At 41.6% G+C, this 23,443-nt stretch overlaps 1 protein-coding gene across 1 annotated transcript in view; it reads right to left on the bottom strand.

Annotated features, from left to right (window-relative positions):
- The window catches only part of CTSC (cathepsin C), a 279,811-nt gene that overhangs the window by 214,616 nt on the left and 41,752 nt on the right, over window positions 1-23,443 (bottom strand). Inside the window, exon 3 of the mRNA XM_044072207.1 lies at window positions 17,329-17,495. Within this exon, the coding sequence (XP_043928142.1) occupies window positions 17,329-17,495 (167 nt within the window). The remainder of the gene's footprint in view (window positions 1-17,328; window positions 17,496-23,443) is intronic.

Below are 23,443 nucleotides of genomic sequence, written 5' to 3'. Positions count from 1 at the left end.
TTGTCTGATTGTATGAGGCAGTCGTCCAGGTAGGGGTATATTTGAATCCCCTGGAGTCTGCAGTGTACCACTACTGATGCCAGGCATTTTGTGAACACTCTGGGTGCAGTAGATAAGCCAATCGGCAATGCTGAGAATTGGTAATGCTCTGTCCCTGCAAGAAATCTGAGGTATCTTCTGCAGCTTTGTCTGAAAGGGACATGCAGGTATGCCTCCTTGAGGTCCAGAGTGACCAGCCAAGACCCCTTGCCCAGCATGGGAAGGAGTTGCTGCAACGTCAGCATTTTGAACTTTGGCACAATGAGATAAGTATTTAGAGTAGACAAGTCCACTATAGGCCTCCATTTGTTTTCCTTTCTTGGAACAAGGAACAGTCTTGAATAAAATCCCTGGCCTTGTTCCTGTGGAGGGACCTTTTCTATTGCTTTTATATTTAACAGCTTTGAAACTTGAATGAGTGCCTCTGCCCTTTGATGGAGTGGCAGGTTTGGCATGCCTTGTCTTATTGGCAAAGTATGGAAGTGGAATCTGTAACCTTTGTCTATTAAATCCAGAATCCAGTTGTCCTTTGTTAAAATATGCCAGTTTTTTGAGAATAAGGATAATTTTCTGCCCAAAGGTGCTTCTCTTTGAGCCTTTGTAGGCGGTATGAAAGTAGAGTCATTGTAGTGCAGCTGGACTGCCTGCGCCATTTCTTTGATTTGGTGGTTGCCATTGGCGGCCCCTGTAGGAGCCTTGGTATTGCCCCTCTACCTCGGGCACGCCTGTTTTTTCCCCTTTGAAACAGGTCAGTGTCCGGAAAGGACCAATTCTTTGAAGGCCAATTCCTGCTGAATCTGGGTGGCTGAACCTGGAGGAAATCTTTGACTGTCTGTACTGATTTAGCTTTTTCCTCAATGGACTTCAACACATCTTGTGCATTAGCACCAAAAAGCTTCTGTTTTTCCAGAGGTGCATCAAGTAACTTTACTTTAACATGGTCTAGTAGTGGCTGTTCTTTTAACCAAGCATGTCTACGAATAACAGCCCCAGTCATAGCTGCCCTACATGAAGCCTCCAATGCATCATAGCCACACTGAAGAAAATGATTGCTAACCTGCTGAGTGTTATGTACTAGATCCTGGAATGCCTTTCTATCAATAGGCTCAGGGGAGGCTAGCTTTTTCTGTAAATCATCCAGTAAAAAATCCTGGTACTGAAACATATGAAAAAGGCAGTTAAGTGACCTCATGGCCAGGGTGGTAGAGGTATAAACTTTCTTACCCCATCTCTCCAGGGACCTAGCTTCCCTATCCGCTGGCAGTGGATTCTTGGCTGTGGAAGTAGCCACTCCCTTGGGGTCCTGTGAAATAGTTTCTAGATACACAGAATGGGCCTTAAAGAGATGTTTGTGGGTGTCAGGGACCCTATAATATCTATCTGGCTTGACAGGAGCAGGAGGGAGAGAATCAGGGTTAGCACTGGAGTCGGAGAAAACATCATCCAGGACATCCATAACTGGAGGGATAGCTAAAGGTGAATTTAAGTACACTTTTATCTGCTCTTTCATATAGTACTGTATTTAATTTGTGTTTTTCACTGAATATCAACTCAGCTGAAGTTGTGGCTGTCTCTCTACAGTTAGTTCCCCACCCAACCTCTCTGTTCTTGTTTTGGTGTTAATGTTGGTGGCTTTGAAATTGCCCGCCCCTCTTGTAGATTTGTATTTGGATACTCCTTCTGGGCCCATCTCATTTGCTCACTCAACTGAATGCAGTGAGATCAGTCTGATTTCAGGCACTCCTACTGTGTACAAAGAGAGCATTTGGGAAGGACAACCCCTGTAGCCTCAATCCTGCTGTGTTCCCTCCCTCAAAAAAAATTCTAAGCTTGTTTCCTGCCTTTCCTGTAACTAGTCATGTCCAGATACAGACTTGCTGTATTCAGGACTCTTTGTATGCTTGGGCAGTTTTTCCATCTTTTTACTTTCTGGTTAAAAGCCCGTTCTGCGTTTGGTCCCCGCCTTTCTTATAACTAGTGTAATCCAGGTACAGATTTGCTGTATCCAGGACTCTTTGTAAGCTTCTGAGCCCCCCAAGCCTTTATGTGTTGGAGGGAAGCCTTCTAGCTTATCAGTGGGAGTGGTAAGCATTAGGTAGCCTTATCTACCACAAGAGGAGTGGTTCCTGGCCCAGAAATTGTAGTTATTGGCAGCTTGGGCAGTTTTTTTCCATCTCTGTCAACTTTCTGGTTTAAAAGCCACACTTCTGCTAGTTTCCCACCTTTCCTGTAACTAGCCTAATCCAGATACAGAGTTGCTGTATCCAGGACTGTTGGTAAGCTTCTGAGCCCCGCAAGCCTCTCCGTGTTGGAGGAAAGCCTTCTAGCTTATCGGTGAGAGTGGTAAGCACTAGGTAGCCTATCTACCACGAGAGGAGAGGTTCTTGGCCCAGAAATTGTAGTTTATTGACCATCTGGACAGTTTGTCCGTCTCTTTCAACTTTCTGGTTTAAAAGACCACATCTGCGCTTGTTTCCCATCTTTCCTGTAACTAACCTATTGGGTAGCACTAGAAAGCAGTGATACAGGCCTTCTAGCTTAGAAGAAAGACTTTGGAGTGATCAAGTATCAGTCTTCTGTACTTTCTTGCAGTGGTTTTCAACCTAAATGCAGATTTTCCAGCATTTATTGCTATTTAAAAGCTTGTTTTTTTTCACATACTGTACTTATTTGACTGCCTGCACTTTTAAAAAGTTGTTTTTGTTTAAATAATTTGTTTAACTGTTGGAGGCTAATACACTAAAGTGCTATAACCTTTTCTGATAGCTTGTAGTTTAAAGCTGTTTTAAGTGTTTTTTTTTTTTTTAAATTACCGTTTTTGCCTTTTCTTTTCTGAAAAGAGAAAAAAATCCTCGTTTCCCACCTTTACAAGCTAGTATAGTCCAGTTTTCAGGCTAGTGCTGAATTCAGGGCTGTGATACTAGTTCCCGAGTTGCCCATACCTTACTTGGACAGAAGGAAGTTTCTCTGTTCACCTGTGAGAGAGGGGAGCTTAGAGCAACCTATCTGTCCCTGGAGGAGTGGTTCCAGCCCAGAAGTTAGTAGTTTATTGGCCATTTTGGGCCAAATTTCTCTTTCATTTCCCTACTATAAAAACCATGTTTGCACAGTTTTGTGCACTGGGCAGCACCAGTTGGCTACAGTGAAATTATTCCGGGCTCCACTAAGTCTCTTCAGTTTTTCCCTTGAAAGCACTCAAAAAGCATCCTACAGCCCAGCACTTGCTCAGACCTAATAGCAAGCACTAATATACCCGGACACTGATTGCCCAGCAGGGCAAGGTTCTTTATTCACACCTCACAAACCAAGCGACTAAGCAGCTCACCCTACTATTCAGGCATGACCAAAGGGCAATTTCAGGTGTACTCTCCAGTCCAGCTGGTGAATCTGGGTATCCTGAGACAATGTTACAACTGCCTCATGTACACAGACAACCCTCTCCTCCTACCACAAAACACTAACATATGCAAGAGATGCAATTATACAGCCAAACTGGAAGCTAATCTGTCTCCACCCAAGACTGGAGCAGACAGTCAAAAGGAGAAAGTTAACACTTGCACCACACCTCCAGCTGCACACAGACCTACTAAAAAACAGCACTGGCAAAAAAACACACAAATACAAATGCACAAAATCATACTCTGAGGCTCTAAATAAAAACCTGCAAAAGCAATTGAGACCTTCACCCAAACTGCACCTCCCGTCACAAACCAGACAACACATAAAACACTAAAACACTATATCAGTGTGCCGCACAATCACAGCCCTTAAGGCGAAATAACATACCTAATACACTAGTAATAGGTGACACTAGTCAGGCACAACGACTTCCCACTCACTAGGCTGTACAAGCAGAAGGCTACTGTTAGCTGCCTGTCAGTAGCCAGAATCCACCACATAATAAGCACTCAGGTCACTCCAGAACAAGTACAAATATGACTGTCATTGTTCATGTTGGTGTGAATGACCCGAGACGTACCTCCCTGGACTACATGGAGAGACATAGAAGAGCTCTCTGACCATGTAGCCCAGGCTGTTATGACCCTGACCCCAAGGTCTTTTGCACACAGTGCAGACTAGAGAGGTTGTTGACTGCAACTGAGCTACAAAATATAAGTATCTTGATTTTTTTGAATATGTTTACAGATCATGGTTTTTACAATTTAATATATATAAAGCACTTTGTCTATTCAGTATCTTCACAAATCCTTATCCGTTTAAAAACTTTCATTTGTCTCTCTAGTTCTTGCTGTCTGTAGGCTATTTTGTCCCACCCTCCCTCCCTGTTGGTGTCTTTACTTGGTGGCTTTGCAGTTGCCCGCCCCTACTGTGACACACCTCCCAGTCTAGTGTCATTAGCTCATTCTGCTTAATACAGAGAGAACATTTGATAAGGCCTTCTGTTCTGTCCTTCTCAAACATTTTGGAAATATACAGTATATTTCAGAGCATTTGTTATAACTGTATTTGCTATAACTGATTTAAGTATTTTTTTCTGGCTTTTTGATTATTTACTGCTTAGCGACTGCATTTTAGCCTGTTTATACAGCTCTGCATTCTATTTAAACTGTTTTTGTGTTAACTGTTTTGCACTTTTAAAAAGTTAGTTGTTGCTTAATTTTACCAGTAGGCTAACACACTCAAGTGCGCTAGCCACTTAAAAGCATTTACTGTCTGTTTTCTGCAAAAAAGAAAAGAAAAAAAAAAAAAAAAAAAAAAAATCTTGTTTTCCCGCCTTATTGAACTAGAATAGTCCAGTCTTCAGAGTTTGCTGATCTCTGGGCTTTGGCTTGGTTCCTGTGCTATTCCATATCCTTATTTGGATAAAGGGAAGCTTCTTTGTTCACCAGTGGGAGTGGGGAACACTGAGCAGCCTATTTGTCCCTAGAGCAGTGGTTCCAGCCAGAAACTTGTAGTCTATTGGCCATTTTGGGTCAATTCCTAGCTCTTTTCAACCCCCTGCTATAAAGCGCGCTTTTGCGTGATTTAGCACGGAGTTGCCCATAGAGCACCATCGGGCAGCGCCGGTTAAACAAGGTTAAACTATTTCTGGCTCTGTAAAGTCTGCTTTTCAATTTTCCCTTAGAACTTCTCTACTTGCAATGTAAACGGTCTATTCTCCATCTCAAAAGCTCAGCACTTGCTCCTAAAGCATTTTTATATAGGTAAAGCTCAGCACTTGCTCCTAAAGCATTTTTATATAGGTAAAGTACTTGTATACTAAACAAAGTACTACATTAGCCTAGAATCCCCTTGAGTACCCATTTCCCTATAGGTCCCTTCTGACTCAGTTACACAGCAAACTTTTTCTAGCATGTCGAAGGGTCAGTTGCTAGCCTCCTCTCCTGTTCAGCTGGTAAATCTGGGCATCTTGAGGCAATGTTACAATTGCCTCATGTACACAGACAACCCACTCCTTCTCCCACAAAACACAAATACATGTGAGAGATGCAACTATATAGCCAAACTGGAGGCTGAGCTCTCTCAACTCAGGACTGGCAAGACCAGACAGGAGGAGAAGGAAACCACGCACACCACAAACCCAGTTTCACATAGAACTATCACAACTGCAAAACAAACACAAACACACAAAGACATACTCTGAGGCACTGACCAAAAATCTACCAAAACTAGAGGCCTCCAAAGCAGACACCCAAGCAACTGCCACCTCAAGACATAAGACATGCAACACATAGTTCTCAAAGTCAGTGTGCTAAACAGTCACAGCCCTTAAGGCCAAACACAATGCCAGACGCACTTGTTATAGGTGACTCCATAGTCAGACACACCGACGTCCCACTCACCAGACTGAACAAGGAAAAGATCACAGTAAGCTGTCTGTCAGGCGCTAGAATCCGCCACATAACACAAGCACTCCGGTCACTCCACAGCAAGTACAAGTATGACTCAGTCATTGTCCATGCCGGTGTGAACGACCAGAGACGTACCTCCCTGAACTACATGAAAAGAGACAGAGGAGCTCTCAGATTATGTAGCCCAGGCCGGTATGACCCTGACCAGTTATCCTACCCTCACCAAGAATGATGCCACAATACAGACACAAAATGATCAGCTTTAATAATTGGCTTAATTACTGGTGTCATTCTAAGGGGATCCAATGTCTGTCTGCTTGGGATGACATGCTTGACAAGCCACGCTGCTTCGCAAGGGACGGCTTGCACCTGTCACCCCTGGGCTTCCGGATATTGGCAAAGGCTCTTGCCACCCCCATAGTGCCTTTTTTAGGCAAGGCTCAAATGATAAACCTACCGCCCTAGAAAACAAAAATGGAGAAAAACTAAGAGTAATACTGCTCAATGCCAGAAGTCTAAACCTCAAGATGCACGCCCTCAAAGCCCTCCTCAGTATGGAGAACATAGATGTCTGTGCTGTGACTGAAACCTGGTTCAAGGCTCCTGAGAGCACCCCAGCACTATCAGGTTATACCTCATATCATGCGTTCCGGCCCCAAAATCTGGACCGAACCACAAAAGGAGGGGGAGTATCCATATTCATAAAGGATACCCACACCTCCAGGTTAGTGTCATCGCACGAAGCATCGGAGACCATCCATGTGCAATTAACCATAGGTAAAACTGCCCTACAGTTTGTAACATGCTACAGACCACCTTCTCAAACTCAGGAAACCCACACAGCCTTCCTGAAGACACTGGAGAGTATGAATGTCTCTCCAAACACCATCATATTGGGTGACTTCAACTACCCAAACATAGACTGGGAACATTACTCAAGCCCCAACACCCTAGCCCAAAGGTTCCTTGAGTTCATAAACTCAAATGCTATGGAACAACTAGTCACCATTCCCACAAGAGGAGAAAATATACTAGACCTGATCATCACAAACATGGGGACAAAATGCTCCACACCGGAAGTATATCCCTCATTGGTGAGATCAGACCATAAATTAATCTCACTGGAGATCCACATCCTGCCCCCACCCCCAGCTAAAAAGACCACAGTGAACTTCTCAAAAGCAAATTTCACACTTCTTAAGACTGGAGTGGTATCCTTCAAGGCCCCCGAGCCAGTGGAAACCACAACCCACGCTGCTGAAACCCTTACAAATGCCTTCTACGAGCACCTCCAGGAATGTATGGATCAAGCAATCCCTAATAAAATCAAGACCCTTTCCAACAAAGGCAGGCGCCCGGTCTGGTGGACTCCAGCCATAAACAAACTCTACAACAAAAGGAGAAAGCTACTACATGACAGAGCAAAATCCCTAAAAGGGAAGGTATCTCTGATCAATACTAGCAAAAAACTACGATCACTCATAAAATCATCCAAGGCCAACTTTGAGAGAAAAATCGCTAATGACACAAGAGACAATCATAAAGCCTTCTTTAGCTATGTTAGAAACCTGGGTGGAAACTCCCAGATATGCTCAGAATTGGTCCAAAATGATAAAAGAAATCACTGAACCCACAGATATTGCCAACATACTGGCAGACAGGTTCTGTGCAAATTTCTCCCCTCCCTCCCCCCCAAAAGGAGAAATATCTATCCCACCAGAGTCTAGCCTCCCAAACATCTCAGATGCCCAGATGAGAGCTGCTCTCTCTAAAGCAAAAAACACAGCATCAATGGGACCGGACGGTGTCCCCGGCTGTGTGCTACACGAACTCAATGAGGAACTAAACCCACACATAAGGCTGCCGTTTAATCTTAGCCTTACTACAGGATATGTACCCAAAGAATGGCGTAGGCAACTGTGGTCCCACTCCACAAAGGTGGTGCTTCTACGGACCCTGGAAATTACTGCCCCATAAGCTTGACGAGCCTTGTCTGCAAAGCTATGGAGAGGATCATAATGGAACTCATAAATAAAGACATTGGGGACCTACAGACACTGGATCCTACCCAATTTGGCTTTGTCAAGGGCAGATCCTGCCTCTTGAACTTGGTCGACTTTTTCGAAACAGTCACTAAGGCCATTGATGAGGGTAAGGCAGTTCACACAGCCTACCTTGACCTAGCAAAAGCGTTCGACACCTACCCCACTCGGGCATCATAGAAAAGCTCACCAGCTTAGATGTAAACCCATATGTCACAAGATGGGTTGCAAACTGGCTCAAGGACAGAACACACAGGGTTAGAGTTGCTGGTGCCATGTCAGACTCTAAGCCGGTCAAGAGCGGTGTCCCACAGGGCTCAGTCCTGGGCCCCCTCTTGTTCGGCATTTATTTTTCTGAAGTGCAGACAAACAGAGGGATTGTGGCTGACAAAATTTGCAGATGACTGCAAACTGGGCACCATAATTGACACTCCATCAGACACAGACATCCTCCAGAAAGGTCTCATAGAAATGGATAACTGGTGCCAGAGCCATGGCCTTAAGCTAAATGCCAAAAAATGTATAGTCATACCCTTTGGGAAAAACAAGGTAACCCCTAATTACCACACAGGTGGTAATCCATTAAACACGGAAGAAGTTATCAGGGACCTGGGGACCCAAGTTGACAGTAACCTCTCTTTTGACACTCACATTGCCAAAGTGGTTAGGAAGACCTTCTACATTGCCCACCTGATCATGAAGGGATTCACATCCAGATCAGGAGAGTTCATTGTACCCTGTACTCTTCACTTATCAGACCAATGATTGAGTACAACGCCCCATTCGAATGTACTTTACCCGACTCCTGCAGCAGTCGGAAAGACCCCAAAAGTTCCTCACCAAAAGGATAAAGGGGCTCAAACATATGTCATCCGATGCCCGATTGAAGAAACTCCAGCTCTATTCAGTCGCATACCGTCTGCTCAGAGGTGATCTGTGCCTGACATACAAGGCCATGTCCAACCCGAATTAATGGACATGCTCCACCTCAAAAATCCAAATCCACCAGAGCCACGAGCAAGAGACTTAAACCTCAACACGGATATAAATAGGATGTGCTGGAGGGACAGATTCATCACCCAGAGACTCCCTACACTATGGAACAGAATCCCAGTCCATGTGAGGCAGAGCCCCTCACCGACTCTGTTCAAGAGAAATCTTGACGAGTGGAAGGGAGATTGTAGGTTTACCCCGGGAATCATCTCTGTATCACTGCTGGACAGAGGCACAGCAAACTAATGGGTATAGTATTCTCATCCTAAGGGGTGGTGAAAGCCACACACACTCTGGCTAGGCTTATAAATGCCCTAGGGCAGATAGGTTCATACTAGGCTAAGTAGCATCCCACCCTCACCAAGAATGATCAATTTCAACAATTGGCTAAGCTTCTGTTGTCATTCAAAGGGGATCCAGTGTCTTGTCAGCCTGGGATGACATGCTCGACAAGCTGCATTGCTTCACAAGAGACTGCTTGCACCTGTCACCCCTAGGCTTTCGAATACTGGCCAAGGCTCTTGCTGCCCCCATACTGCCTTTTTTAGGAAAGGCTCAAAAGTCAAACCCACCTCTGTAAACAGCACAATTAACAAAAAAACGGTTGGTTATGGTACACCAGGAGTTTAAATCTCAAAATGCATGCACTCTAAGCACTCCACAGTATGGAGGACGTCAACATCTGTGCAGTAACTGAAACCTAGTTCAAGGCATCAGAGAGCACCCCAGCACTACCAGGCTACAAGTCATACCACACGTTTCAGCCACAGAACACAGACCAAAACACAAAAGGAGGGGGTGTATCCATATTCATCAAGGATATCTAAACCTCCAGGTTAGTGGTGCAGCATAATACCTCTGAGATCATCCATGTGCAACTAACATTGGGAAAATCTACAATGCAAATTGTAGCCTGCTATAGATCACCCTCCATGACCCAGAACCACCACGCCACCTTTCTGGAGACACTGGAAAACATGAGGGGCCTACCGAAAACCCTGATATTGGGCGACTTCAATTACCCTACCATTCACTGGGAAAACTACAAACTCCCAGGCCCAGCACTTCTTGGAATTCATCAACTTAAACACCCTAGATCAGCTGGTAAACTCCCCTACCAGAGGTGAACACATATTGGACCTGGTCATCAACATGGGTGACAGGTGTTCCACACCAGAGGTCAACCAGTCACTGGTTAGATCAGACCATAAACTTATCACTCTGGATGTCCACACCCCACCACCACCCACAACTAATGAAACCACAGTAAAAAAACTTCTAAAGCAAACGTCACCTTACTTAAGACAGAGGTGGCAAGTTTCACAACCCCCACGCTAAAGGATAATACTGCCCAAGATGCAGAAACCTTTACAAATGCACTCTATGAGCACCTACAAGAATGCATGGATCGTGCCACCCCTAGCAAAGCCAAGACTCATTCCTCTAAGAGAAGGAAAACAGTTTAGTGGACCCCTGCCATAAACAACAAAAAAGCGCAAATCCCAAGGAGAGACATCCCTGATTAGTATCAGTAAGAAACTAAGGTCCCTCATGAAATCATCCAAGACGAACTTCAAAAGAAAAATAGCAAAGGACTCAAAAGATAACATAGCTGAAGAAGACTCTGTGGTTAAGAATCTAAGTGGCAACTCGCAGATATGCATTGAACTAGTGCAAAATAGCACAAAATATACTGAACCTACTAATATTGCCAACATCCTGGCAGAACTTCACCCCCCTCTCACCTCCAAAAGAGCCCACAGCAATACCGGAAAAGTGTAAAAGTGTAGTGTCCCAAAAAATCAGACGCACAGGTGAAAACAGCCCTTTTAAAAGCCAAAAACACAGCGTCAATGGGACCAGATGGTGTCCTAGGCTATGTCTTGCAGGAACTACAGAAAGAACTAACCCCTCACCTAAACACGCTGTTCAACCTCCGCCTCTCCACAGGTTACGTGCCCATAGAATGGCGCACAGCAACTGAGGGGCCACAACAGACCCTGGTAACTATCGCCCCATAAGCCTGACTAGCCTGGTCTGTAAGGCTATGGAGCACATCATCATGGAACTCATTAACAAAGACATTGGGAACCTCCAAACACTTGACCCGACCCAGTACGGCTTTAAGGGCAGATCATGCCTACTAAACCTGGTTGACTTCTTTGAGACAGTCATAAAGGCCACAGACGAGGGAAAAGTGGTTCTCACAGCCTACCTTGGCCTCGCCGAGGCTTTTGACACCATTCCCCACTCGGGTATTACAGCAAACTCACCAGCCTGAACATAAACCCCTACATCATGAGATGGGTTGCCAACTGGCTGACAGACAGAACACACAGTAAGAATAGCGGGCTCCATGTCCGACTCTAAACCAATCACAAGTGGTGTCCTGCAAGGCTCTGTCCTGGGACCCCTACTGTTCGGCATATACTTCTCAGAAGTACAGGCAAACACAGGAGGACTATGGCTAATGAAGTTCGCCGATGACTGCAAACTGGGAGCCATAACCGACTCTCCAGCTGACACAGACATCCTCCAAAAGGGCTTACCGAGATGGACACCTTGTGTCAAAGTCATGGCCTCAAGCTAAATGCCAAAAAATGCATAGTCATCCAGTTTGGGAAAAACGAAACGCCCACGAATTACCACACAGGTGGCAGCCCCCTTAATACAGAAGAGGTAATAAGAGATCTGGGGACTCAGGTAGACAATAATTTCTCCTTTGACAATGATATTGCCAAAGTAGTTAGGAAATCCTATGGTGGCCCATCTAACTACTAAAGAGTTCACATCTAGAAATAGAGAGGTTATAGTGCCCTTCTACTCGTCACTCATTAGCACAATAGTTAGTACAATAGTTAATACAATAACCCATTTGGGATGCATCTCACAAGACACTTGGTGAGGTACTTTTGTGGCCTTTTCAGCTGTTACAAGAGGATTACTGGCCTCAAACATATGTCCTATGCAGCCCAACTGAAAAAACTCCGGCTGTACTCAGTGGCATACAGCTTACTCAGAGGTGATCTCTGCCTGACTTACAAAGCCATGTCCAACTCAGAATTGATGGACATGCTCCACCTAAGAAATCCAAGGCACTGCGAGCCGCACACTAGTGAACTAAACCTCACCACAATAACAATAAATAGAACATGCTGGAGGGATAGATGCCTGTCAGACTCCCCATGCTTTGGAACAAAATTCCAAACGACATCAGGCAGAGCCCCTCATTAACACTCCCAAGAGAAATCTTGCTGAGTGGATGGGTAACAGAAAATACACCCCTGGGATCACTTTATTGGCTCTGCTTGACAGAGGATCAGTTAATCAATAGGGCGGTGAAAGCAGACAATGGCTAGGCTTATAAATGCCCTCAGGCAAATCACCTATTACCTACCTATGAATCTATTAAATGGAGTGCTAAGTTTTTTTTATTTAGGAATTTAAAAAAAAGTAATTAATCATGGCTGTCCCTCTAACTCAAGCAAGATCCTTTTGGCACCATAAGCAATACATCTGTGGAAGGAATTAAAAAAGGGATATGGAAAAGTGAAGCAGGAAGAATCCACAATATTAGCACATATGCAGATCATCTAAATGAGGTTACAGACAGATCCATATGAAAATTTATAGAGGTAAATTTCAGAGAGTAAACATACAGCCTTTCATTCTCCGATTACCTACAGAGTAAGGGTGTCCAATCTTTTTGGATCAAGGGCGACTTACTATACTTGGTAATGTGACCCTATGACCTTGCCATGTCCAATGTGCATCTGTCCATTCAAACGTTATAGGACATACCAAGGGCCAGATTAAATGCCTCAGTGGGGCCAGATTGTGGCCCTAGGCTCACCTGTTGGGACTCCCCTGTTGAGGGTTCCAGAAAATCCTGAGTCTATCCTAGTACTCTAGAACAGAGAGAGAACAACTCTGGATGTGGGAACAACCCTTAGCAGGATTCATATATACTCACTCTCATAATCCAAAGGCAGTTTGAAGGATCATTCCCCTATGACATCTCATTAGAGAATGTAGGAAGAAACATCATCTGGGGAAAAAAAAATAAACACGTAGAGACTCTGAGGACATGCAGATTCTAAAGAGGGATTCCAGTCGGAAACAAAAAGTACTGAGGCAACAATTTTTACCAGTGACACCAAGAATAGAAAGTTATAAAACTTTGTATTAAGTTTTTCTAATTAAAATAGGTGCCACGTTAAAGAAATGACATTTCAGGAGTATAGAAAGGAGAACAATGGTTTACAATGAGACAGTAATGAGATGGACAGGTAGATATAGGACTGGAAAATATAAATTTTCAATTGGCAACAAGTTGCTACATACAATACAGGACCTAGCTTCTACTACAAAATAGAACAGAAGTTTTATAGCTTGGGACAAAAGTATGTTTTAGTAAAGCTGCAACAGGGAAAAACGCTATTTAGAATATCCAAGCCCAGATATTAAGTGACAGTAGCACAATTAAAAATTGTAGGTTTACTGCAAAGAGGACTGGTGGGTATAAGACAAGAACTAGAGTTAAAAGTCCAAGTTTCAGATGCTGTTACTAAGAAAACATTTGAAAGAAATAAGTAAATAGGAGTTTGATTATGAAAAAAAATGAATAAAACTGGGTTAAGTTACGCATGCAATAGGAGAACAAATGAAGATAAATACTTGCTGAACTACCGAGAGAAAAAAAGATGCAACATTTTTTTAATACAACTGTACTTTGAAAAAGGAATCAACAGAACTGAAGTTAAAGTTAGGAACAAAACAAAGATGCACTGCAACGGTTAAAACAAATGAGGAAACCAGCCAGGAAAGGGAATAAATGATATGGAAATAAAACCAGATGCTCACAGATGAAATATTAAGGGGAAGGAAATAAAATGTATTGAGCGTGATATGAACTATTAAAGTTTTTGGCAAAAGAGAGTGACTAGAGGAAGAAATGAGTAAATCATCAATACAAGACTGGGAGACTGGCAGAACGGGAATAGTTTCCTGCAATAACTGAACAGTAAGAACTTGAAAACACTTGTAAAGACAGAATTACAGACCAGACTGTAGAAAAAGGTGTTGGGAATGTACACAGAAAGCAGCAGAAATGTTTTTATGTCTTTAGCTCTTAAGTTTATAAAGATTCCGAAATCTAATGAAGAGGTATAGTGATAGACTAAGTGGGTCGAAAATACCTAGTTCCCCTAGTTATATGCTATTAGACAAAAAACAAAACCATTTAATTGGTAAGACATTGCCCAAGGAATACTGAAATGAAAAATATGGCTTAAATTTTATTACTGCCATTTCATTCATCAACTATTCAGTATTAGGAATACTTGAGTGATAAGTTTGTAGCATAACTAATTTCACTGTGTCTTCATGGATGAGGTGGCTTGTTAGTATTGGCTTCACTGAGTGATCTCTCCACTGCCTAATGGTTTCTTCAGTTATTCTGAGACTCATTTTAACTATGAAGGCAAATGGCCAGAGGCCAGTTGTCATATTTTAAATTAAGAAAAAAGTTGATTCTAAACTTTAGCTACCCATTTAGTGCATTAGGAATACATTTTATTTTTTGTAATTTGGGAGTCTAAAGAGGGGAACAGATTGGTGCAAGTATGCAGTTGTGTATACTACAGAATGGAAAATCTTTAAGTTTTAATCTAGTAAGCATTAGACAGATTACACAAAAAAATTCCAATTTGTTAAAACATCCGACAGATGTGCACAGAATTGAGATGAAAAGATATAGACTGAGCATTGGGAAGAAGACAACATAAGGAAAAGTGCTGCTCTGCGCGTCCCCTGGAAGAGAAGGGTGTGCGTGTGTCTCAGGAGTTCAATACAGATAGGTTAAAAGAGTACAACTAGAATAAATGTTTACTTCATTCAATCCAAGATTACTTGCCAAATTCAATTCAGAGTGTAACCAGAAGTTAACCTTGCACACTATGGGTAGAAGGCAGGGAAATTGGCTGGCACCCCAGTCAAGATTAAACACAAAATACATGTACAGACACAGGCACAGAATACACACGTACATGGAATTTAAGATCTTGTCAATTGCACATCTTTGAGATATGAAAGAACAAATGCAGTGGGGATATAAAACCCTAGTGGACAGAGGGAAGATGTGCATACAACACACAAGACACTTCAGCTGAGAAATTAGCTGACAAAACAGGCACTGTTGACAGACTAACCACTGCATGCAGATGCTGCCAGACTGTAGAACATATAAAAGGTTAGATTAATATACATAATGGAAATAATGAGTCATTTTTTTGTTAATGTGCACAATATGATAAACCAAAGCGAGGGGAAAAAAAAATCTGCTAGCTGTATTTGTGCAATGGACACATCTGTAACTTCTAAATAATGTGACAACTCATTACTATTCAAAATTCCAGTATCCATCAAGAACTTTCAAGCCACTGTACTAACAAACACTGAATGACAGAAGACATTACAGTACACGTGCTCCAACATGCCCACACCACAAAATATTTTAACCATGCCAAAACAAGTCAGTTAGAGCAAAACACAATTACTTCACCTCCTGCAGGATAAAAAACTCAGAATTCTGCTCAGGAATTCAAATTTCTTCTTTTCAAAGTAAAGGACAATCCCAGCCCCCCTACATGGGGGTTAACAAGACCAAAGGCGAGACATTCATCTTAGTAATGTTACACATCAAGTTAGTACAAATCACCAGACTTCTGTCATGAAGGTAGTTTAACAATGTGAAGTCAATCAACTGCACTGGAGCAAGCAGGACCATCCTTCTCAATAGTTTTAGCTGAGGCACCCCAGGAACCATGTAACCCCCCCCATCCATTTTTCATTTTTTTTTTTTTTATTTATTTATTTCCTACAAATCAACATGCGTCAACACTGAAATCAGCTACACACTTCACAGTTCCTCTGAAATACTCTGAATACACTTTAGAATGTCAAACTCCTGGCTACAAATCTCTCTCTCATCTATCTATATATCTATATATATATATATCCATCTCTATCTATATATATATATATATATATATATATATATATATATATATATATATATATATATATATATATAAAATCTGACCAAAATTACACCCAATACCTGTAGCCTGCCAACAATCACAAATGAGGCTTTGTTCCATCATTTACAGAAGATGCACTCATTGTGCACACACACACACACACACACACACACACATTCACACGTCACCACTCAGCTCACAGATATACTGTATCATGGCAAACATCTAACCTCAACAGCATGTACTACAACATACAAATGACAGATCAGAAAAGGAACATTTCTGAAGATAAAAAAATGGGCTAACTAGAGCACCATAGCCAGCAAAATAATGTAATGACTGAATGAAAGACAAAAATTGCTGCCCGTCAAATCAATCCATTAGTTCCAAGAGTGCAACAGCTTCATTCAAAAAAATGCTAACCATTTAAATACTCACAAAATGGGGATTCATGGCATTTACATTAAATATCAAAGTTGAAAGTACACAAGATAAAACCCAAGGGGTCAATCACAGCAAATTCAGATAAAAAAAATTTGAATATATAGACACACCCAGACACCCTTTTTGAAGTTGCCACGATCAACCATTTCAGTTGGATCATGTTCACTTCGACCAGCATTGTGTGTAAATTTCACACCCCACAATACCATTTCATACTCCCAAGCCATGAAATGTTCTCCTCATTACCAGATAGATGATCTAATAGAGCAGCAAACGAGTCCTTCTGGAGGCAAAAACATGCAACTGTAGCAATGCAACCACCATCTGAAGCCCTTGAGCTCACTGAAAGGGAGGTACATCTGACTTACATTACAGCATTATAAAAGCAGCAAACCATATGCTGCCTTTAACAATTAATCACAAACTTTTTGTAAATGAGGTGAGTGAAAAATGCACTGTACAATTTCTTGCTTTTTGATAAAATGTCCTATGCATCGCAGATTAGGAGTTACAAAACCTCACCATTGCGAAGCAACTCTTGTTTCCAGCATATGATGAAAAGATGCAAATTTTTCTGAACGTCCATTTTGATATACAATGAACATTTGTGAACAGTCTCATATAAATATTTCTGATATAAAGGCTTCATTCAACTCTATTAGACACCACATAAAAGTTTTTGAACACAGTATGTCTAGCCAACCATTCCTTGTTAAAGTAGAACAAATACTCAGTCTTGCTTAAAACCTCAGACTTGGAACATTTCAATTTAAATAATTTCAAAACATACTTGGCAATTCATGGCTAATGTGTCAAAAGACGAGTAAGGAAGCAAAAAGGTAAAGCTGTATGAGCTGTGTAGTCTGCACTTAAAAAATGATCCCGGCTTCAGTGACATACATACATTTATTTAATGTTATATATATATTTTTATTTATTTATTTATTTTTTAAATACCTTTCTATATGTTCCCGAGATTGTGCTGTCCTAGCAGTAACGCTGTAAGGTACTGAAGACATCTTTTTCCCAACGAAGCATGCCCAGTTGTTGTTCAGCGCATCATGAACCCAGCCAGGTAAGGTATCATGACAGTAGCTTGTCACATTTTCTCCTACTTTGGTGTACTAAAGAACAAAAAAAAAAAAAAAACAAAACAAAAAAAAATATTCTGATAAATGTATTCTGCAAAATATATTCTACAAAATATATTCTACGTATAAAAACAAGAAACAATTAACCCTAGGGTTAAACATCTTATTCAGTGAGTTAAAAAGTACCAAGATTGTTCCCATAACCCACTGAAACTTCTAAATAGTGCTGCTCACTATTGAAAAACGGTTTCTGCTGTTGAAGCCATGGTTTGCACCTTAAGAGTTGTACTTGCTGCCACAATCTTTACTTTTCGGCATCAGCCCCTCTTAAACCAGACAACCTTCTCATCTGAAGGTTTACTAGAACATAATCCTAACAGAGATACGTCCCGTACTCTCATTGTAGACCCAAGTCTACTTGGGTACAGTAGACCCAAGTCTACTTGGGTACAGCTCTGTCCAACTAAGGGATGATTGTAAGGATGCACATTAGAAGTCACTTGAAGATAAGGGACTATGGTGAACATGGAGGATTTTATGAATCCCTACATAATATACCCAGATGTTAACACTCCAGAGAAAAATGTCACATTTGGTAATGGTTATTAAGGCTATGAGCTGCTTAACAAAGCTGAATCCTCTGCTTCAGAGTTTTGATTGTCCCAGCCTCCATCTGGCTACTTTGACTGAGCAACTCACTGAGTGTCCCAGGTTACCACTGGCTAGGCTCATGTCTACTGGACTTACCTGGTTAAAAACCAAGCAAATTACATTCTAATACTGTCATGGTAATGCAACTAAGGAATTGACAAAAACTTAGAAGACAAAGCCTAGCAGAATATGCTACAGAGAAAAGGATACAAATCAGTCTAAACCACTTAAAAGTAAATGAAAGCAAGCATGCTCAGCTTAATGACCATGCAGTGGATGCACAAATCACTGCTGTAAACATTTCTAAAAATGTAGGCTGCGATACCCCTGGGGTGCCATTTTAAGAGCATCACACAGATGATATTGTAGCATTTACTGAAAGTCTACAAAGCAGATTGCCAGTCACAAGGTCAGCATTCATCCAAGCAGAGGAGATAAAACAGCTGGCCTGCAAATGAAACTGCCAATGATCAAAACTATGCAACAGCCTTCTGTTCCAGTTCCAACCTTCTGGAAAAAGTCATCTTACAAAAGGAACATTGCCTTTTTTCTTCACAGGAAAGGCATTTGATGAGGCTATGTGAAAAATTGCATGTCTGAAATCCCATTAGTAGGCATAACAACCAATCAGAAAAGACTACACTTTATTGCAACCAAAAAATACATCATTAAATAATAGTCACAGTTTTCACCCACATCACAACTACTTACCCTGATGGTAGGCTTAATCTGTTAATGTAAAACAGACCACAGCAAAGATGTGACCTCGGACATAAAACCAGAAAACTTCCATTTGTAATCAGAATAGAAGTGCATCCCTGACACCAGTTACATGTGAAACACCCCATAAGGCTCCCAAGTGTCAAATGCAAAGAGTGATGACGAAGTTTTCAAAAAGTAGCAAAAAGAGGAGTGGGACAACACCCAACCTCCTCATGCAGCATTTGCAAACAGGGAATCAAACACTCAGACATCACTACAAAGTGATCCGACAGGCTTTGGAATCTCCAGATTACCTTCCCGCAAACAGAACCTGAAAAAGGGTAGGGGTGGCAGGAATTTGTTGCCCACCCCCAAATCACCACAAAAAAGTGTCTCTCTGAAAAATTCAAATGCTGACAAAAACTTGGGCGCGTGTCAGAAATTCTGACCCCTCAAAAGTGCCACCAAGGAGATTCAAGGTTCTCAAACTTGGACAGATTCCAAGCAAATGGGAGTACAACTCGATAGTGAAATTACTGAAAACTGCAGCTCAATAACTCCATTCTGTGGAGTCTGCAGTGGTCACCCTTCAGTCTTTAACCAGTCTTACTGCTGGGTTTACTTGTAATACGGGTTCCCCAAACCTGAAGTTGCTTCTTTTCCCCCTGCTGATCAGCTAGCCCCCTACACTTTCTTCCCTGGGCATGTTAGCCTCCTAGTGCACAGCTGTCACCTATTGGAGGAAAACCCAAAGGATCCATAAATGCTCAATTTTTGGATTTACCATTTAAATCATAATTACTGCCATATGACACTTACTTGTACACCCTCTCAGACCATGTGACCTTTGCCATCTTGGCTTCCCTTGTCAAAGGTCAGTTTAACTCAAGATTTTATGCTACCAGCATTCAGCTAGACATATACTATTTTTTTTTCACATTTACTGCTATATTATCGTTAGCTTATCAACTTTTACTGTTTACACTCTGATGCTTGTTATGGTGCTAGGGAAAAGTACCAAAATATAGGAACTTAAAAGTAAAAATCACACCGCTACTCCACAGCTGTATCAAATAAAAGTTATTAAAATATTAAAACTGCTTATGAAAACATTTTCAGTACTTTGTTTATCACCAGGTGAATCAGTTCAAGAAAGAGAAAGAAACAGAGTTGTCTTAAACACAAACAAAATATAGCAATGTCCCAAAGATCAAACATACCACTTTGTGTTCAAGGCAACTTATTGAAGTATCGCACCAGCTGTTCAGCATTTTGGCTCTAAGAACTTCTATACTGCTGAGTTTTCAGCTTCAAACTCGACCAAGAGGTGGTCAGCATTCTTGTGCAGTGTTTATTCATGAGGGAGTTTGAAACATCAGCCCCAATTATAAGCTCACCTTGCTGTATATTGAACTTTATATTTTGGCTTAGATACACTGTTGCATTGTTGAGCCTCTTCATGTGTGCTTGTTGAAACAAAGAAGAGCTAGCGTTTTTATGGTATTCCGTCTACGAGTGACTTTGGAACACCAGTAGTGAACTACAAAGCACATTTAATTGAAAACTGAACTCTGTAGTTCTTTTGGATGTTTATTACTCATATCGAGACGCATTCTAATGCATTTGAAGTCTTTTACTGCAACAAGATTTTGAAAGTAACAGTGTTTTTTCTTTTTGGAAGCAACATTGTTTCTTTCTCTTTCTTGAATTGATTCACCTGGTGATAAACCAAGTACTGAAAACGTTTTCATAAGCAGTTTAATATTTTAATAAACGACTTTTATTTGATACAGCTGTGGAGTAGCGGTGTGATTTTGACTTTATTTGGACATTTTACTCACCGCTACCTTATCAGTGAGCTATACATTTTAACAGTAAAATATATGAACTTGCCTTTCAGCTCTTCACTGGATTTATGTCTGCTAGTTGGGCTACTCAGGTGTGGAGAGTTCCCAGAAGCCTGGACCAGCACATGTATCTCTGGCTGAAGGATAGGATACTTTTCACATCAAAACTGGATGACGCTTGGTCTTTTCAAAGAGTGAGGGCTGGAGTCTGTGCCTTTTTACAAGCTGCAGTAAACTATTTGATGGAGACTGGGTGTAATGAAATGTAAACATGGGGAGGACACTGGGTGTAATGAAATGTAAACATGGGGAGGACAAACAGACAAGTACATACTTACGACTGCTCACTGCATGCAAACCCCTTGGATGCTTCAGGCATGCACTGGGGATAATGGCCTACAAGGCAGGCAGGGGGATAACAGCAGCCTTTCAACTTTCTTGCCATGAACCTCTCTACCTCACGGTCTTCTGGTGGGGATTTGGGGAAGCTCTCCTTCATTCAGATCTGTATTCAAGAGTGAGACTGAGAGGAACTCACCTGCTTCCTCCTCACTTATTCCTTAGGACAATTAAGTCCTCACAGCTTCCTTAGAAGAGTTAAAACTAAATCTTACTAGAATGGGCCTAGTAATCCTCTGGTCCTGACAGAGCCTAGGTAATGCCCGGCTCGTGTCCACCTTCTAAAATACCTCAGTGCATAGCCTGTATCACTAATACGATAGGCAAGAAGTAGGTAGGTGTAGCTCCCTTCTTTGCAGTGGAATCCATTGAAGTGCCTTTAGTCAGAACTATTGGACTCAACAATAATCGAAGCTTGTGCTGACAACAAAACCTACACAAACAGGAAGCCTTGGCTTGGACAGACCAGAGACAAAATGGGGATCTTTGTACCAAGGAATCAAAGGAATATTCCCTGCCTCAAGAATGGCACCAAAACCTACCATCTCTACCAAGGATGGATATCGGAGTAGAGGCAAAGAGAAAGTAATAGGGGGATCCTAAGTGAACGACCAACACAGGTAGAGTTTTTTAGTAGAATCCAAAACTAAAGCTGCTGTAAATGAATAACTTGTACAGCATATAAAATATTGCACTGATTGCACTATAAATCAAATCAGAGGAAGTTAGAAATGATTGGGTAAGCAATTCACAAAACTGTCAATGTGAGGGTATATGTATGTCTCCCAAATATATGTATGTCTCCCAAATATACAAAGTCAAGAAAGATTTTGGATCTTTGCTTGGAAGTCTTTACATAAATATTTTATGCCCCAAGTAGACTGCAAAGAATTTTTCCTAAGGTAGACATTTTCCTTGAGTATAATGAATTGGCAGACCTTAAAAAAATTCCTTGCAGACTGTCAGATACTGGGTGACCAAATTGGTGTCACTAAGGAAATGTTTTTCAGCCATGATACTATGTCTTGAAAATTCTATTTCTATAAGGCCATGCCAAGTCTAATCATGGTGGCAGCCAAAAAAGAAAATTACTAGAAAATGGAAATCAAAGTTTAAACCAACTATACTACAAGCAGTGAATATAAAACAGAAAAAACAAATGGAACTGTTTAGAAAAGGATCGGAGCAAATTACATAGAAAAAATGGGAATTGTGGGAATACATGCAGAGGAGTAATGAGGTTTAAAAAAAGGCAGGATGTGAACGAACTACATAATGGACAATTACTAGATAGATGACGGATGTACAATATTTGCAACTAAAATTATGTCAATATAGTTTGCTTTTATTTACATAACTAAATGTTTCTTAATTAAAACAAACAGCACAAAAACATCAGTGCTGGCCTTATCAGTGTAGAAGGCCTGGTGCTGACTGCAGGGGACTTCGTGATAAAACAGTTCGGCATAGCATCTATGTTAGCCACACTAACAGTCTATGGAAGCAGAGTGGTCTATCCACATTACGGTTCCTCTCATGACAGCCTGAATCAACTCTAATGCTACTGCTGCAGACATCAGGCCCGAAGAAAGAAAGAATGTTAAGATGGGAAGTCAAGTTAACTTCTTAGCCTATGACAACTGTCAGGGCAGATGGACACCTTACCAAAGCTGGGACTGTAAAAGGCAGACAATATGTACTTTAGTTAACTTGTGTAGGGCTCCAAGAGATTTGCAGGATCAAACTGAAGCTAATGTGGTGTCACAAATAATAAATTTAGAGAGACCTCCTCAGACAAGAAGTTACCTGTACACAGTTGAGTCCTCTATTGTGCCAGGTGAATCCTTTAAGTGACAAGTCAGCTTGGCCCAAGTGGACAGACTAGGCATCTCAGCTGACAGCTGGGGTAGATGCTCTAGTTGCCTTAGGAGGCATGTTTATCCAATCCTGACAAAATGGTCAGCCTTCATTTTCTCCTTTCTCTTCTCATGGCAGGGTCTTGGAATCGCTTGTCAGTGCCTGCCCAGGTGTGACAAAGCACTTTATTTTGCATTCCACTAGAGTATGGGAACTAAAACTCTTGCAAATGTTGCAGTCACTACCAAGATGTGACGTTTTTATTTGGATCAAACAACCTGCTTGGATAATATGGACGTATTTTATACTCCTAACATTTACAAAACTTGTTTTTCCCATATCTAGCTGCAAATCACACCACCTTTCTACCATCCCACCACAGTTCTACCACTATAAAGTATCAGAAAAAACAAGGAAAGGAGAAAGAGGTGAGAAAAAGAAAGGGGGGGGGGATGAGATAGAAGTCATTGACAGAATACGGTCAATAACATCTGTTGGACAACAGCAGCAGTCGGTTATGGTTAG

Source organism: Protopterus annectens, chromosome 5.part0 (genome assembly GCF_019279795.1).
Source record: "Protopterus annectens isolate FY-2018-M chromosome 5.part0, PAN1.0, whole genome shotgun sequence".
NCBI classification, from domain to species: Eukaryota; Metazoa; Chordata; order Ceratodontiformes; family Protopteridae; genus Protopterus; species Protopterus annectens.
The sequence above is the reverse complement of the archived record's forward strand: the minus strand, read 5'-3'. Positions and strand labels throughout refer to the sequence as shown.